The sequence below is a fragment of the Peromyscus californicus genome, unplaced genomic scaffold (assembly GCF_007827085.1).
Source record: "Peromyscus californicus insignis strain IS unplaced genomic scaffold, ASM782708v3 Scaffold_10__1_contigs__length_136768540, whole genome shotgun sequence".
Taxonomy (NCBI): domain Eukaryota; kingdom Metazoa; phylum Chordata; class Mammalia; order Rodentia; family Cricetidae; genus Peromyscus; species Peromyscus californicus.
Window position 1 is genome coordinate 97,022,566 of NW_026294391.1, and position 12,093 is coordinate 97,034,658.

The 12,093-nt window shown below is 46.7% G+C and overlaps 1 protein-coding gene across 1 annotated transcript; it reads left to right on the forward strand.

Annotated features, from left to right (window-relative positions):
* Positions 1-431: 431 nt before the first annotated feature.
* Positions 432-7,042, forward strand: LOC128117450 (homeobox protein ESX1-like). The gene is made up of 4 exons (XM_052749341.1): positions 432-934; positions 1,606-1,651; positions 2,996-3,104; positions 6,936-7,042. Exons 1-4 carry the CDS (start codon positions 432-434, stop codon positions 7,040-7,042), a joined length of 765 nt encoding a protein of 254 aa, XP_052605301.1.
* The last annotated feature ends 5,051 nt before the right edge of the window (positions 7,043-12,093 follow it).

Genomic DNA, 12,093 nt, shown 5'->3' on the forward strand with positions numbered 1-12,093 from the left:
CAGCTATAAAGTGCTTCAGGCTAAGCACCTCAGAGGACAAGCCCACAGCCACTGAGGCTGTGCAGGCCAGAATGTGTGATTGGACACATTGTAATTACGTTGAGTCTCCAGAAGACAAGCCTTCCGGGTTAAGAGTCACAGCTGTACCTCTGGCGTCAGACTGTGAGGACACGGCTTTTAAGTCTTCAGAACTCAGGTCTGATTGAAAGATTCCTGGCATGGAGTCTTGCCAGTGCTGCTGCCACATTTTCACCAGGATGCTGTGTCTAGGAGCTAATGAAGACCAGGAACAACAGCATGGTCAGTAAAATGGTTCTGACTCTACTTGAGGGAAGTCCGGGAAGCAAATTTGGTGGAAAGGCCAGTGGCCAGGCACTTTGATTACCCGGCTCTGCCTGTGGGCCCTCTACAGGCTTTCCAATGATCGATCCATGGGCCATGATGCTCAGATCTTTATCTTTGTGTTTTTCTCACTTGCAGGTGAGAATGAAATAGTCCCGAAGGCTGAAGAGGAAGGAGGAAAGAAAGGGCTTGTACAGAGCGAGCTTGCTCAGGGTGAGCTTGATCAGGGCGAACTTGCTCTGGGCGAACTTGCCCCAAGCAAGCCTGCTCAAGAAGAGCTTGCTCAGTCCAGTCTTACTCAGGAAGCCACAGGAGTGGTAGAGGAGGGAGAAAACGAAGAAGAAGAAATGAAAGGAGGTCATGCTGGAGATGGTAGTTCTGGCCCCATGGACAAGGGGATCCAGGCGGAAGGTGGCCATGGCAGAAGTGTTCAACAGCAGCCTCAGCAAGAGGCTGCAATGCCTGAGGGCACCAAGAATCTCCAGGCTCGGGACAGGCAGCCTTTCAGGAGACGCACCAGATTCACCCAGTCTCAGCTGCAGGACCTGGAGCGTCTTTTCGAAGAGACTCGCTTCCCCAGCTTTCAAGTAAGGTAAGCAGAAGGCCTGTTAGGCGCCTGGTTTTCTATCAGTGCATCCAGGCTGTCCTTTGGTGCTCCCTGACCCCTGATTTCCTCTACAAACAAAGTCACCATGTCTGGACCCTCCAGCAGAAAATGGATTCTGGAGTAAGCAGATGTGCCCTAGTCCAACTGGAAAGATTGTGTTTTATTGCCTGTTTAATTGACACGTGAGTGGGAAATTTAGACAATGCTTGTTCTAAATAAGTCTCTGTAAGTATGAGTGAGAAACCTGAGTTGTGGCTGGGAAAATGCAGGAGGGATTCCACCTCAGATTAAAATTTGACTAACACATTTCATCGTGGAGGCTCTGTTAATGAAGCTTTACATGTTAAGTACATAGACCACATACCTGTGTTTGGGGGATTACCCTTAATTTTGGTCCCTGAAAGAAACCTGTTACTGAAGTAAGTCTCAAAGTAGGTGTGAGGAATACTGTGTGTGTGTCTGTGAGAGTGTGTGCATGTGTTTGTGTATGTGTCTGCGTGTGTGTGTGTGTGTGTGTGTGTGTGTGTGTGTGTGTGTGTATGTACACATGTCCACACACACAAGTGTGGACACAAACATTTAAAAGCAAACAGGACATGTCTTTATACAGATTATTTCCACTACAAGGCCTGAATGTTGGAATCTTTTCACTTCAGGAAGGATCTTGCAATATCAATGGGTGTGCCGGAAGCAGATGTGCAGGTCAGTATTTTTTAAAAAATTAATGTTTTGGAAGGGCTCCACATCTTGTGATGGTGCTGTCTAGAAGAGAGGTGTAGCAGCAAATTGGGACCTGATGTTGCATCCCAAGGATGCCAGACCCAGTCCACAGCCAAACTAGGCTCAAGATGATGAAACACCTCCATTTTCTCAGGCAGAAAATGCCAACCTGGACACCTGAAACCTAAGATGCCAAGGTGCTTTGTCTGACCCTCAGTGAACATAGTGTGTTCTCCATGACCTTCTGAAGGCCGTGCAGCCCACATGCCTCACTTAAGTGAAGAGACCATGTTCTTGGGTCCACCTTCAATTCTTTCACTCTGTGTGTCTCAGAAAACCTTTTCTCAGACTTCTTGATCTAGTCTGTAAATGTCCCATGCCTGGCTTAGTTCTGAATCAATACTGGGACCAGGAACCTCAAACGACCCATAACCCTTTTACCAGGCTTTTGTTGGTTATGTATGTGAACTCTGCTCACCATTACAATCAGCCCTGACTTTTCCAGACCACATGCCCACAAGGGAAAAGACCTATACACAGTATGCTTGGAGGCTAGGGAGGAAGCATAGAGCAGGAAGAAGTGCCCTTTGTCTCATAAAATATGCATTCTGGATACTCACAAAAGGCTATCACCATGGAGCCTTTTACAGAAAGCTTTGGGCCTTGAGATAGTACTCCGGGGTTCCAAGAGAACTGTTTTTGATACTTTTCAACACACAGCAAGGACTGGGAACAACCCATGAGCTAGATCTGCATGCTTTCCTGAAAGAATGCGTTAAAAGTATCAATTGATGGAGAGAATAGACTATATTCTGGGTCTGTTCCATAGCAGAAGGACTGGGTGTGGGGGTACATATCCTCAGGGGCTTCATGGGGGTGTTTTGACTGTTTCAATGAGAATGAAACCTGTTGCTTCCAGCATTCTGAACAATCAGTACACACTTGAGGTAAGACTTCAACCGTTCTTGGGGTTAGATCGATAATCAAACAGTTTCTGGGCAAACAGAAATGTGGTGCTTTGCTAGGGGAGTAGCTCTGTCCTGGAGCACATACCTAGCACATACTGGCCCAGGGATGGGTTCCATAGATGTTCTAAAATGCTAGTAAAATTGAGCCAGTATACGTGGTTAAAGGATATGTTCTTCAGTGGTGGTACAGTTCAGTGTACTAAAGCAACCCTTTCTTCTGCTTGTAGGATTGGTTTAGGGCCAGGAGAGCCATTTTCAGAAGCAATAGAAAGGTGGTGCTGATTGATGCACCACCTGGTCCCCAGAACAACGATTCCTGAAGATTTTGGAGCTGCTCATGTGTGCCCTCTTTCCAAAGAGAGATGACCTGGAACCTGTCCCTGCCCCCAATGTCTCGACCACCCATGGTGGCCATGACGTCATTTTCTTCCCTGCAATTATATCAGCACTAAAGAGGTGGATTCTAAGTATGTTGGTTCCATTGTTTTTTAGGTTACTAAAATGTGGGTATAAGTATTTGAACCATAGTAGCCTACTCCAGAAATGGCATTTATGGCAGGAGGTGACACTGGCAAGCTGTGGTCACTGTGCCTTGCTGAGTGAGGAAGATTTCCAGGTGCTATGCTGCTTCATGCTGACCCCACATTATTCTCTGTACCCTCATCATGGGCTTGTCAACTCACTCCACCTCTGTGGAACAATTATTTATAATGCCAGCTGGGGGAAGTCTCCAGCAGAGGACACTGTGTTTCTAGTCATGGCTGTTCCCACCCACACTCCAGTAAGTCCCACCCTAGACCTAATCCCCAAGGGGTCATGGTGGGGAATCACACAGGGAGAAGCAGAGATAGACAGAGAGATGGGTTCACTGGGGCCCTGGAGGCATCAGGAGGAAGGGTCCTGAGGCTCCACATTGGATGTTCCAGCAAGCCATGACTTTCCTGAGTTCTATTCAGGCCCTGGCCACCAATCTTCCAGGTACAGAGTGTTATCTGGTGACATGCTCCAGTTCCTGGCTGCCACATCCAGTGGCTTCAGTCTTCTCACTGTGGCTGATGTTCCATGAACGGAACCTGTGGGTGGCATCCTGTGCCTCAGCTGACTGTGGATTCTCATTCTGTGCTCCCCGGTTATGTGGAACTGAGATGTGCTGTTGACACTCTTCCTGGGGAGACGGGAGAAACTGGGAACAAACATCTTCTAAGCCTAGTTGGAGCTATCAAGCCTTTTACTTCCTGTGTCTTAACCATCTCTCCCTTATTATGATATGTTTCGCCTCCATTTGGAATGTCTTTTGTCTTCAGGAGCTTTCCTCCAAATGGAATGTCTTATTTTGGAGGAAACGGCTACACAAAATGTGTATCCAGCTACAGGGCCAGATCCTGTGGAGGCATGCTCTAGGTGACCACATGTCTGGCTCAGTTTCTGACTGGACTTCCTATCAATTAGAAGAGGCTCCACTTTTCTGTAGCTTACATTGCTGTGCAAGGGACCGTGTGTCTGTGAGAAGGCACCTTCATAAAACATGGACGGAGACTGTGGGGAGACCAGGTAAATGTGTGAAAAGGGATCTGTGTTTCTATTGGCTGACTACACATGACTGGCTGGCATCTGTGTCTAAGGGTAAGCGTTTTCGTTGATACTTTAAGAGAAAAGACTTTCTGCTGTTCATTGAGGACATTTTGTAAACATCCTTTCACTCAGATATCACAAATCCATATACAACTTCCTCCTGAAATCACGGGCCTCGGGTTCTATGACTTCCCTTGTGTAGTAGGACTTATTAAAGTCAGAGCCCCCACTTCAGGGACTCTGAAATCCCTGTCTTACTGCTGGGTTTACCACGCTCTTGAAGAACTTTCCACCCACAGAGAGCACTGTGAGCATAACCACCATGCAGCGTCAATCCTTACCTTCTGGATCTTTCTCTCAAGTCCTTTCAGTCCATAGTAGCAGTGCTCTATGTCTTCCCTTCAGTGAAAGGCTGGATATTTTCTCCAAAACAATGAGCTGTTTGATTTAGCTAATATCCAGCATTATTTGACACGGTTTTCCTATTTCTAGGCATGGTGTTCACATTTATAGGTTGAGATGTTTGCCCTACAATATAATTAGAATTCCTGGGGGCTGTCCAGCCATGCTGCAGCTCTATGCACAGCTAAGCCTCCAGTTCTAATACTTCTTTTTTATAATTAGTTAATTAACCAAAAGCCAGACATTTCTATGCACTCCTGTGACCAGTGGGAGGGTATAACACTAGGAAGTACAGCACTAGTCATTCTGAAGTACACAGTATGGGACATGTGAGGTTCAGGCTTCCCTGGGATACATGAGAGACTGTCACAAACACAAAACGAAGAAACAAACCAAAGGACAATACTGCATTTTCATTCTCAGGTCCTATTAACACCCCACTGTAGTTGGAGTTTTCTCTCAGGCGCCCACTTGCCAGGCAGCCCGGCAGCCCACTTACAAAATAAACACACAGATGTTTATGTTATTTAATTGTTTGGCCTAATGGCTCAGGCTTCTTGTTATCTAGTTATTATATCTCAAATTAACCCATATCTATTAGTCTATAAGTTGCCACATGACTCGTGGCATACAGGTACCTTACATCTCGCTTTCCATGGCGGCAGCTGGTGGCGTCTCTCTGACTCAGCCTTCCTGTTCCCAGAATTCTCCTCTCTCCTTGTCCCGCCTTTACTTCTTGCCTGGCTACTGGCCAATCAGTGTTTTATTTATTAACCAATCAGAGCAACACATTTAACATACAGAACATCCCACAGCACCCCACCCCAACCCCAGCACTCTGAAACACTGTCAATGAGATCAGTCGCTCTACCACAAGAAGTGCACACAACCTCTCCCCTGTTTATGGCCTTCCAGAGTCTGTGGCACTGACTCTGCCCAGGTTATTGTACAAATGCACCCTCAGCCCTCAGCAGTTTGTACTGCAACACAAAGGGTGCAGTTGGTGCAGTGTCTGAAATTGCAGAGCTGAGAAGCACAGCACAGGACCTTCTATAAGCATTCTAATGCAGATTCTTCACTGGCTGTCTGGAGTTTGTTAACTTTTGCAAGAGTTGCACTGGAATTTTCGAAGTGCTGCACAACACACTGTAAACATAGGACTAAAATGCCACTGCTGAAGGTGGAGGTCCGGGATTGGCCTCTGCTTTCAGAGTCCTTGAAGACTTTTGAAGCAGACACATGCAGAGCTGACCCTGTCTACACAATGTTTATCTCATGTGTCATAGAGACTCGGAAATGTGGGGTCTGGAATGTTGAGAAATTTTCCAGTCTTCACCCAAGCCTCATGTGCTCATTGTGAGTTTTTCCCACCTTCCCCAAGAGATATGGTCCACACATTTCCACAAGGCCTCAAAATTATTGTTTTTTTTTCTTACTCACTGCAGATTTGTTCCCATAGTTGACCCCCACCCATTTCCTAGGAAGATAATTCCCCAAGGCCAGGGGACTCAGTTGAGATGCCACTTGGAAGGTTCCTTCTACACTCTCCTTGCCCAAGGGCCACACCTTCCCTGTAAACACATCCTGCTCACTGAAGCTCCAAACCGCTGTGAGGGGGGAGACACTGCCAGCCGCAGCCAGGGCAAGCAGCATGTTAAGATGCCGGTAAGCCACGAGCCATGTGGCAAGGTATAGATTTATAGAAATGGGTTAATTTAAGATATAAGAACAGTTAGCAAGAAGCCTGCCACGGCCAAATAGTTTAAATAATATAGGCATCTGTGTGTTTATTTTATACGTGGGCTGTCAGACTGCCGGGGCATGTCAGGACCCAGAGAGAAAACTCCAGCTACACAGCTGTTGGTTTTGGACCTCAGGGGCTCAGTCCATTGCAACTGTCAATCATCCCAGGAAGCCAGAAAGGAAGGCTTCTGATTGGTTAAAATAACCTGGATGTTAGGTCGTTAAGGTATAGAAGAGAAAGAAGCCTTCCTGGTGGAGTAGTTCTCCTGCCAGAAGTATATGGGTCTCCCCCTCAGAATGTGAAGAGACACAAAGGAAGGCAAACCTTGAGGATCTTCAACAGCATTCCTGTCATGGAGCGTGGAAACATCAAACATCTGCCTCTTGAGGGACCTGACTAGGAAAAAAGGAAAGGTCAGTGCATGCTAGGAGTGGTGGGTTGGCCATGTCCATGAGGAGATATTGTTTCTCAGAGGTGACTGGAGAGGCGTGGGGCACTGTGGACTTCACATCCTGGATGTCATAGCGACTTTGCACCACCCTGGTCCCTGTCGCCTCTTCTTTCTGTTTTCTACTTTCAGGTGCTGAGACGCTGATGCTCTCCCCATATGAAGAGGGAAGAAATGAGGAAGAGGGTGGAAGGGACCACCCTGCGTCGGGACCTCAACAGCAGAATGGAGAGGAGTAGAACAGAAAAACAGGGAAGACTGGAGAAGGTCCTTCTGCTGCTGTACCTTCAGGCCTCATGGATGACCGTGAGAGTGCCAGTCCCAATAGCCAGGAGAATGAGCGTCCACCTCAGAAGCCAGTTCCTGAGAGCATAGGGGGTACCGAGGGTGTGCAGCTTTGTGATCTGTATACAGCATATGTCACATCTGGTGCCTCCAGTACAGTGTATGTCAGTAACAGTGCCTGGTGTACAGCCTCTGCCTGTTACTGTGCGCCAGGTACAGCCTATGTCTGTGACTGTGTCCCAAGTACAGCCTGTGCTTGTTACTGTGCCCCAGCTATAACCTATGCCAATCACTGTGCCCAATGTACAGACCCTATTCCTGTTACTATGCCCCAGGTACAGCCTATGCCTGTGACTGTGCCACAGGTCCAGCCTGTGCCTGTTACTGTGCACCATATACAGCCTGTGTCTGTTACTGTGCCCCAGTTACAGTCTATGCCAATCACTGTGTCCAATGTACAGACCCTATGACTGTTACTATGCCCCATATACAGCCTGTGCCTGTTACTGTTCCATATACAGCCTGTGCCTGTTATTGTCCGAGGTACAGTCTGTGCCTGTTACTGTGCACCGTGTACAGCCTGTGCCTGTTACTGTCCCATATACAGTCTATGCCTGTTAATGTGACCCAGTTACTGCCTATGCCAATCACTGAGCCTCGGGTACAGCCTATGCCTGTTACTGTGCCCCAGGTACTGCCTGTGTCAATCACTGAGGTCCAGATACAGCCTATGCCTGTTTCTGTTCCCCATGTCTGTCCCATGCCAGTTATTATGTCCAATGTACAGCCTATGCCAGTTATCTAGCACACCACCTATGGCAGTTCCTATTGCACACCCTATGCCATTCCAGGTGGGTTGTGTACAGCCATACCAATTACAGTACCCAGTGTTCAGTCTATGCCAAGTACAATGTCACCCAATGAGCAGCCTGTGCCATTACAGGACCCCATGTCCAGCCTGTGTCAGTTCTGACGCCCAGTGCACAGTCCATTCCAGTTACCGTGCCCAAAATGCAGCCTATGCCAGCGCTGGGGTCCTGCAGCTGCCTCTGTGACAGGGCTACACTGCAGGAGTTGGAACACCTTTTCCAGAGAAATCACGATCTAGTGCTGAGGAAGGGTAAGCCCCTTGTGTGGCTTCAAGTCCCTTCATAGGGAACAAGCTGGTACAGAGAGGCCTCTGGCTTGCTCTCAGCTGTCCTTCTTGTCGTCATTTACTGAAAAGTTCAGATTCCATTTTGAAGTTTGTTTTTTTTTTTCTTTTTTTCTTTTTTTTTTTTTTTTTTTTTTTTTTTTTTTTTTTTTTTTTTTTTGGTTTTTCGAGACAGGGTTTCTCTGTGTAGCTTTGCGCCTTTCCTGGATCTCGCGCTGTAGCCCAGGCTGGCCTCGAACTCACAGAGATCCGCCTGCCTCTGCCTCCCGAGTGCTGGGATTAAAGGCGTGTGCCACCACCGCCCGGCCCATTTTGAAGTTTTATTGTGTCTTGGCATGAGTGTGTGGGGGGACGAGAGGAGCTGTGTCTCACATTTGGAGGTCAGAGGACAGCTGGAAGGACTTGGTTCTCTCCTTCCAGGATATGGGTCCTGGGTTCAAAATCATCTCCTCAGGCTGGCTGGCAGGCATGTTCATCTGCTGAGCCATTTTGTCTGCCTCCATTTTGCCCTCCAGAACCAAAGCCACCCACACATTCCAGCCTGCAAGACCCCGGCCTTGCTGTCCTAGGCTTCCAAAAGGGAGTGGGAGCTCTATAAACTGAGAGTGGAGGTATTCTCATGTAGTATTTAGGTGGAACAAGTAGAAATGTTTAGCGGGGCAAGCCTGAGGTGTGGTTGGGATAATTCAGGTACCACACTGCCTTTGTTTATAATGTTGATACATTTGTATCCCCCCTCCCTCCTCCTCTCCTCACATAGCTCAGTCTGGTCACATCCACTCTGGACTCTCCCAGATGTCCCCGCCTCTGGTTATGCTCTCCCACAAAACTATTATAGACTTTTCTTCCACCATACTAGGTGCAAGTCATGTTCCTACTTCTTTATGTCTTTTTTTACATTCAGTATTTATACCAATATCTATATACAAGTGCATTGCATTCCAGTCCTTTAATGTTGGCATCCTTAGGGTAGGTTTTCTCTGTGGAGTAGTCCTGGGGTTATGACCAATAAAGGATTCAAATTAGTGTAGCTGGGGATTCCATGATCCTAAACTGTTTGAAATACTGCAAAGTAAGCATAGATTCTATCCTTACAGGAGTAATATGGGTGTGTGGATAGTGGACAGGCAGAACCCAGCACTGATAATGTTGACGTAAGCTTGGTTAAACAGAGACTGATGGAAATGGGAAAGCATAGAGTCCAAATGCCTGGTCCCTCTGCTGTTTTGAAGCATCTGGTGAGGCCACACAGATAAGGACACCCAGCTTTGTAATTATCTGAAGCACGCTGGTGCATCTGCCTGAAAATCCTGCTGACTTCCTCCATAGTGAATTACTGTGGGGAGGCCGGAAGGGCATGCAACGTTTGGACAATTGTCCAAGGACTGTTGTGCAGTACTGGGGTGGACACCGGGTCTCGACATTCTAGGCAAGCACTGGACTCTGTTCCAGCCCCTCAGCCCCACACAGCATTAGAGTAGTGAGACAGCAGGTTCTTCTGTGCAATCTAAATTATAGAGAGCAGCTAATGTCACACGAGGTTTTTTCTGATTATATCCTGATTACCCTACTGAACAAATCCCTCTTCCCTCTCATTGCAGAGATGGTTCAGGAAGAGGAGAGAACAGATCTGGTGAGGGAAGAATCTGCCAGGACTTAGCAGTGCTGCTCCTGGGACTCGCTCCACCTCAATCTAAAGATGGTGCAGGAGCCCCAGTGTACCCGCCTTGACCAGGATCCACTTGCAGATGCATTTTTGCCTTCCGCCAACATGTTGTTACATCTTTATTCTCTAAGAACCTGTATTTGAAATAAATAGCTTTTCAATTTGTTTCTTCATGTGTCTTCTGCATTAGTATGTTATGTATGACAGTTATCAATGAAATGTCATTAAAAGAAATGACAAGGTCTCCTTCTGTGGGGCGACATCACTGAGTGAGCATCAGTAGCCTTTTATGTCATGGGAGTTTGTCAAGTGGTGTTTACATTGACCCATAAATTGTCCTGTCCTCCATCATAGTGTTTTCATCCTCACCCTGACCACGTTGTATCACACATGGGCAAGAGGAACATTGAAAATCTCTAGGGAGATGGTGTTTATCTAGACAGAGCTGGTTCTGACCATACCTGGGATTTCATACCAACCATAGAATCTGAGAGAACCATTTTTGTTTGTTTCTTTTTAAATTGTTTTGGTTTTGGTTTTCTTTTTCCAGTGGACAAAGTGTCTGTTGTGGTGACAAGAATGTTTGTCGAGTAGACAGAAGCTAGATGCATCTGGAAAGACGGAATCTCCATTGGAAAATGGCTCCATCCTGTAAGCCAGTCTGAGGAGCGTTTTCTTGATTAGTGATTGATATGGAGAGGTCCCTCCAACTGTGGGTGGAGCCACCCCAGAGCAGGTCATCCTGGAGTGTATTAGAAAGCAGGCTGAAGAAGCCAAGAGGAGCAAGCCGGTAAGCAACATCTCTACACAGCCTCTGCCTCAGTTCCTGCCTCCAGTTCCTACCCTGACTTCTCTCAATGATAGACTGTAAGCTCTGAGAGGAAATAAACCCTTTCCTCCCCAGTTTGCTTTAGTTCCTGTGTTTTATTGCAGAAGCAGAAAGCCAACTAAAGCCAACTCAAAAAATGGACTGATAGAACCTCTCTTCCCTCACTTTCTCCCAAGTCTCCTCCTTCCAACTCCTCCCAGGCCTTCCCCCACTACTCTCACATTAATTGTCTCTTTTCAATTATTCTTCCTTCGTATAGACATATGTGTATGAATAAGTGTGTGAATATGGCCTGCTGAGTCTGCTTTAGTTGTTTGTGTGTATGTGATTTCAGGGCTGCTCCTTTGCCTTGACTAACCACTTAGAGGTCTCATCCCTGGGAGAGGTCAATTCCCCTCTCTCTCTGTACTCACTAGCTGCCCACAGTTCTCTGTCTAGGAACAAAATAATTGAGTCTGTACCCCATTGCACCCTTGATAAATTAATACTAGACCTCTGTGGATTGTCACACAAACAGAATATAACCCCTCTGTCATTTTTAAACTGCCTGAAAGATTTTGCTGGGCTATATAATCTTAAGGGAAAGAATAAAGGTAGAGTTAAAATGCATTAGAAGGAAAACCTCAGAATGAGAGTAGGAAATCATCAGGTAAATAAAGAATAGAGACTGCAAAAGAAGAATAAAGAAAGGTCTGAAGGAAACAGTCAAGAATGTGTATGAGTCTTTTTCCCTAACCCCCTCAGATAAAAAGTCATAGTTCCCAGTAGGAGGCACTCACTCTGGATTCCCTTTGAGCCCTGCCCTGTTGGAGGCTCGTCCCCCAGGCAATGGTAGTGTCTTCCCTTTCCTTCTGGCTCCTACATTCTTTCCAACTCCTCTTGCACAGGATTCCCTGAGCCCCGAGGGGAATGATTTGATAGGCACATCTCATTGAGGATTGAATGTCCCATGGTCTCTCACTTCCTGCAGATTGTACAGCTGTGAGTTTCTGTATTTATTTTCATTTGCTGCAGGAGGAAGCTTATCTGATGGTGACTCATCAAGACAATGATCTATGGCTATAAGAGAATGTTTTTAGGAGTTATTTTTGCTTTAGCGGAACAGAAGTCTTTGGTTTTCTGATAGGTTCCTGTCCATTCTGGTCTCAGGATCTTGGTGGTCTGCACAGTGTTGGGGATAGGTCCATCTCATGGAGTGGGGCCTTAAATCTAATCAGTAATTGGTTGGTTACTCTTACAGGTCTTTTACCACTATTGCATTAGCACAGGTCATCATTGTGTATGAAAGGTTTTGTAGCTAGGTTAGTGTTTACCTGTAGTGTGCAGAGTACCTGCCACTACCATGAGCACTAGTCAG